The following is a 6,000-nucleotide window of genomic DNA, read 5'->3' on the forward strand; positions in this document are numbered from 1 at the left end:
AACACACACTTCAACTGAGTCCAGTGCAAGCAAAAATGATAATCTTCGGTGTTCGTCACACACACAGACAGAATAATCCAGAGGGGTTTGGTTCCAACTCACCCAAGCGCAAACGCGTAAAGCGGGTAAACGAGGCGCAGCTCCAAACGGGGAACAAGGTTCTCATCAGCGGATCTCCACAGAAAGTCCTGGAGGGAAAGAAGACGAGGCACAGCAACGGGGAAAAAGCAGGCAAAAGCAGTTGTATTCCAAAACGACCCGACATCGATTGAAGGGAAGTCCCAGTATAAAAAGCCTCTGGGGCGCTAATCAAAAACTATGACAGGTGTGCGCTGGAATTGATACTTGCTCCAAAAGCGTGTGGCGGGGAATGCACCAATCAACACCTTAAAGGAGCGGAGCGTGTGGCGGGGAATGAACCAATCCTCACACAGTGAAATGCTTGGTTCTGTATGAGCCCCCTGAGATTGTGCTTCATACAGTAAAAAAAAGTTAAAAGAATAAAGACCAAACTATACAAAATATACAATATACAAAACTAAAGTACAAAATGCAAATAAAATGCATACATGCAAAAATGAGGTAGAGATGTAGTGCAAATATTTTAGTAATAAATAGATACAATTGATAAAATATGGTGTAGTGTTAAAAAGGTGTTTAAAGTGAGTGTCAAAGGTGAATGTTTAAAGTGAGTGTGTGCGTGTGAATGTGTGTCCAATCAATGTAGAATGGATGGGCTAGTGTTGCATAGAGTCATTGAGCATCCTGATGGCCTGATAGCCTCAGCAGCTGAGCAGCAAAGCTATGAACGCTGAAACAAAACGGTCACGAGAGACTCCCCCCCCCCCCCCGCTAACGCCTGCGTACTGTTCTGTGTGTCCAGGTTTGGAGACACATCCCTGCAGGAGGCCATCAACATGGAGAGCCTGGTGCGTCTCTCCTCATACTATGACCAGTTCAAAGAGGCACTACCTGAAGACTGTGAGTCGCCTCTGTGCTGTCTGACGAGGATCAGAAATAACCTCACCATCAACTATATCTATATGAACTATGTCTCCCGCTGTCTGTATCTCACTCTCCCTGTCTCCCTCCTCTCTCCCTCCCTCCCTCCCTCCAGGCCTGCCTCGTACCCGTAGCCCCACCAGTCTGCCTGAGCTGCTGAAGCTGCTGAGCCAAAACATTAACGCCACGAAGAGCAAGAATGTGGAGATTCTTTGGCAGGCGGCCGAGGTACACAGACTCTCCTCATGCGTCTCATATCTCATCTAAGGCCCCAGATTTAAAGCCCCCGATCCGTGTTTTTTCCTGATAAGTGGGGTGTGATTATTGAAGAGAAGATAAGCTATTTTCTCAAAGTATCGTGAATATAGGTCTATTCCACTCCAGTGTTTACAAACGTTATCAATGTAAATACATATCTTACAGCCACAAAATACAGTAGGTGTCTACACTCTATATAATCATAGTCAGACAGTAGGTGTCTACACTCTATATAATCATAGTCAGACAGTAGGTGTCTACACTCTATAATCATAGTCAGACAGTAGGTGTCTACACTCTATGATCATAGTCAGACAGTAGGTGTCTACACTCTATGATCATAGTCAGACAGTAGGTGTCTACACTCTATGATCATAGTCAGACAGTAGATGCGCTCCCCCACTTCCAAATATAGCACTACAATACTCCTCCCCCATCATCTCTCTCTCTCTCTCTCTCATCTTATAGGCATGTCGGCGTCTGAACGGGGTTCGTCTCACCAGCTGTAAGAGTGCGAAGGACCGCACAGCCATGTCCCTGACCCTGGAACAGTGTCAGATCCTCCAGCAGGAACACTCTCTGGCCCCGCAGGTCTTCTATCAAGCCCTGGACTGCATGCGCAGGTCAGCTGCTAGACCACAAACTCAAAGCTGCACTAATAAACTGCTCTCTGCTCACAACGGAGGGGGAAAAAGCTCAGCAGATATTCTCTCTAGAGTGATACACGTCAGGGCAGAGAGCCCTGTGTTTCAGTGCAGTTGAAGTTTTTGTGTCATGTATGGTACATGTACACGCAGTTTATGAAGACAGAAGAGGTTTTGTAATTTAAGGCAATGAATAACATTCACACTCTTAACAGGTTCAGCGCCAGAGGTCGCTATGGGCATATGGCCGTTGTGTGCCAGCGCTTTGTTCAATGGGGATAAATGCCGGTGTTTGCTGTGCTAAAACTATATTAAATATTATAGCTATGGATCTAATAACATAGTCGATTGTCAGTGAGTTTCTTCCGGTCAACATGCAAAAAACAGATAATTTTTTCATCCATACATTTCCGTTTTATACTGTGGTGAATATGAGTATAGTTTTAGAGTGATTCTGTGTAATCCCGGGAAACGACGCAGTAAAACAGCGTTTTACTGCATTTCATTATAAATCGTGCCATTTCTAGCCTGGATCAATAATCAATCTGAAATCAACGCTACAGTAGATTATCGGAATTATGTTTCATCATGCATGCAAGAAAGGGGGGGGGGGGGGGGTCGTTTTTCTATGCTTCGATCGCCACCAATGGAATACGCTACACGGTACATTACAGACACACGCTCCGATCGCGGGGAAAGAATTATCGGATCAACGCAAGATTGATAACATATGACATATGATGTACTGCAAAAAGAATAATCCAATTATCTGATCGCCATTCCAAATACTGATCGCGATCGTGTTTCCAACGTTATCCAGCATTGCACATGAACGTTGGGGGGGTGACCCTCGTCGATGCATCGTTATAAGCGCTTGTCTTGCCGGAGTATTTAGACCCCGCCCAGAAAACAAACCACATTGTTTCAAATGGAGTGCAATAGTGGCCGCAAGGCGTTAGGCGGCGGTATTGGCCGTTTGCGATCTCAGACCCATTCCCAATGATAACATCAGGCTGGATGGATGAATTATGAATGGATATAGCGAATAAAATAAATAACGATTAAAACCCGACTTTTCTCGGGTTTGGCGCTTAAGCGATGGCGAGTTAACCCGACTTATCTCGGGTCTGGCGTCCAATGTGTTAAGAGAGTTGCATTGACTATATATATATATATACATTTATATTTACCGCATATATATATATATTTATTAGTGGTGGGACTCGATTAAAAATGTGTATCGAGTTAATTCGAGACTTTATAGTTAATTAATCTAAATTAATCACATTTTAATCGCATATCAATATTTGATGCGAAAAGCAACATTTTTCAATTCAAATTAATTTTGGTATACGAGTGAATCAATGAATATACATTATACATACGTTTAAGCAGCAAAATCCTGTATTAGCTACTACACAGACCAACAGATCAATGCAATTTTTTTAACAAAGTGCAGCAATTTTAGGAATAATATATATATATAGCGCAAAGGACCTTTTGTAAACTAAGAAAAAAAGTTATTTGCGATTTATTATACTTTATACTTATAGCACATGCATGAGTCTGGTCTCCTTTGAAAGGTAACATTCTTACACAATAAAGAAAAATCATCATGCGATTAAATGCATAGATTTTTTAAACTTTTAATTCTTTCTGTATTTAATTAATCGAAATTAATTAAAGTCCCAGCCCTGATATTTATATATCTGTCTGAATATACCTGTATATAATCCTTCTATATAGCTACTTATACACCTGCATATAACATATAATGATATCATGTACAATAATGCTATACTGTATTTATATATTTATTCTTACCGTATATACAGTATATATCTATCCACATCTGTCTGTACATACCTGCACATAATCCTTTTACATATCTGTAGATATTATATCTATATCTGTACATACCCCTTACTTACTCTTACTAGTTACGCTGCTGGCCAGTACGACTACTATCATACTGTCTGACCTGTATCACTGTACATATTAATATTACAACTATGTACAAATATTTTATTAACACTACACTCAATTTATATATGTTATACCCAGTTTAATCACCTGTACATTGTATATTGCTGTTGAACTTTACTGTTACATTTGCACTCTGGTTGGATGTGTAAAATATATATGTCTGTCTGTCTGTCTGTCTGTCTGTCTGTCTGTCTGTCTGTCTGTCTGTCTGTCTGTCTGTCTGTCTGTCTGTCTGTCTGTCTATCTATCGATGGCCGACCTTGAAAGTTCTCTCATCACGATGGATCCCAGTCTTTTACAAGAGGATCTGAGCATGGTCGGATTCCCGACAAATGCCAAACTTATTTGCGCTGTACTGTACTTGTGCTGTATAATGACAATACATTTGAATCTAATCTAATCTAATCTCCAATCATATCAGCTGTTTTTAAAATGGACTTTGACCTACAGTATATTGTTTCATTTGAACGCTTTTGTCAAAGTAAGTAATGTTTCTCTCATCTTCTGTTCTTCCCAACCTTCTTCTCGTCTCACCTGCACGGCAGCGAGGGCTGCAGGAGAGAGAACACCATGAAGAACGTGGGATGTCGTAAATACGCCTTCAACTCCCTCCAGCTGAAAGCCTTCCCGAAGAAGTACCGCCCCCCGGAGGGCACGTACGGGAAAGTAGAGACCTAACTGGTCTCTCCCAAAGCCCTGGTCTCTCCCGACCCCCGTGGCGATGAAGACGCCGGGAGGGTGAAGAGACATATACATATATAAAGGCTAGATGACTCACCCGCTCTGCTGGCCAATGGAGACCGATGTTGCCACATGGCGGCCATCTTGCCACAGACAGCACACCCACTCATAACTTGAATGTCTATGGTGCATGTACTATTGAAATAACCATAGCTTGCTCAATTTTCAACCGATTTCAAACGGTTTGGTTTGTTATAAACGTCAGAGATGTAGTTATCATACCGCATAGTTATAATGGACTTTCATATGAAAATCATTTCAACATGTCCAAGCATCCTGAATCATAGCCACGTTAATAACGTTTGTAATAAACCAAACCGTTTGTAAATCCGTCAAGATTTCAGTGAGTTACGAGTATTTTTGTTTGTGCAGATCACTCACTTACAACAGCTACCATAGAACGTACCAGAATAGTTGACTGTGACAAGATAGCCGCCAGTGAACTACGCTGGAGACTCCACCTTGCACCATCTAGTTCTATGGCCACCACAAACACGAGAGTGACACAGAACGGAGTCCTTTGGTTTTGTCTTCAGTCACACTCTGAAGTGCCGGTGTTAATGTGTAGGATTGTTTTATAATAGACCACTGCATTTCCATGTTACATGGAGCTTGTGAGGGGGAGGGAGAAGGGGGGGAAGAGAGAGCGGTGGGGGAGAATGCAATGAATGAATATTGATTAGAGCCTTGATGTAAGTGGTTGACTGGAAGTGTTGCGGTGGTCTATAGCGGTCCATGTCTCCTCTTCCTCACGAAACTAGAATCATAGTGTTTTCTTAGTATATATCACAGTGATAACCACCACTACACTGGCACAAAAAAAATAAAAAGATGGCTTTCTATCTTACATTGTGATCCGTGTGCATAAGACTCTGTCGGTTGCTGTATATAAGTAGTATGTGGCAACAGCAGGCCTCCAATAACTCCATGGACTTTCTTTGTTTTGTTTACGTCATTATTGTTTACGTCATTTGGTTTAAGTTTGTGGATGATTTGCTTTTTCCAAATGAAATGCCTTTGCTTGTTAAGGCATTTTACTGTACTGGACCTAAACTCCATTGATTGACTGTCTCCAATAAGCACAGACAAACAATATTTCTGACAAATCAGACAATATTCTACTATGGCATTTCTATTGAAATGAAACTCCTCGCGTGTGATTTGTGAGGTCGTTCTTCCGACTAAACGGTCACCTCTTATCACTCTGTCCCAAACGGCTCAGAAGGGATCCAACATGTTCTGCTCCCCCCCCCATCATAAAGACTTTTGTGCAGGGGTTGTATCCATCACTATAAAACCTCACTATCCTCCAAGTCAAAGTGTAGAATATTGAACACTCAATCAGTTGAACATCAGCACTGAATACTGT

General features: G+C 41.8%; 1 protein-coding gene across 3 annotated transcripts in view; it reads left to right on the plus strand.

The window, feature by feature from the left end:
* inpp4aa (inositol polyphosphate-4-phosphatase type I Aa) overlaps positions 1 to 5,201 on the plus strand; it is a 66,440-nt gene extending 61,239 nt beyond the window's left edge. For all 3 annotated transcript variants that reach the window (XM_084314478.1, XM_084314477.1, XM_084314479.1), the window contains exons 19-22: positions 884 to 981; positions 1,118 to 1,230; positions 1,729 to 1,883; positions 4,436 to 5,201. In XM_084314478.1, the coding sequence (XP_084170604.1) occupies positions 884 to 981; positions 1,118 to 1,230; positions 1,729 to 1,883; positions 4,436 to 4,568 (499 nt within the window). In that variant the 3' untranslated portion in view covers positions 4,569 to 5,201. The remainder of the gene's footprint in view (positions 1 to 883; positions 982 to 1,117; positions 1,231 to 1,728; positions 1,884 to 4,435) is intronic.
* The last annotated feature ends 799 nt before the right edge of the window (positions 5,202 to 6,000 follow it).

Source organism: Notolepis coatsorum (genome assembly GCF_963971535.1).
Source record: "Notolepis coatsorum genome assembly, chromosome: 5".
In the NCBI taxonomy this organism is placed as follows: Eukaryota; Metazoa; Chordata; class Actinopteri; order Aulopiformes; family Paralepididae; genus Notolepis; species Notolepis coatsorum.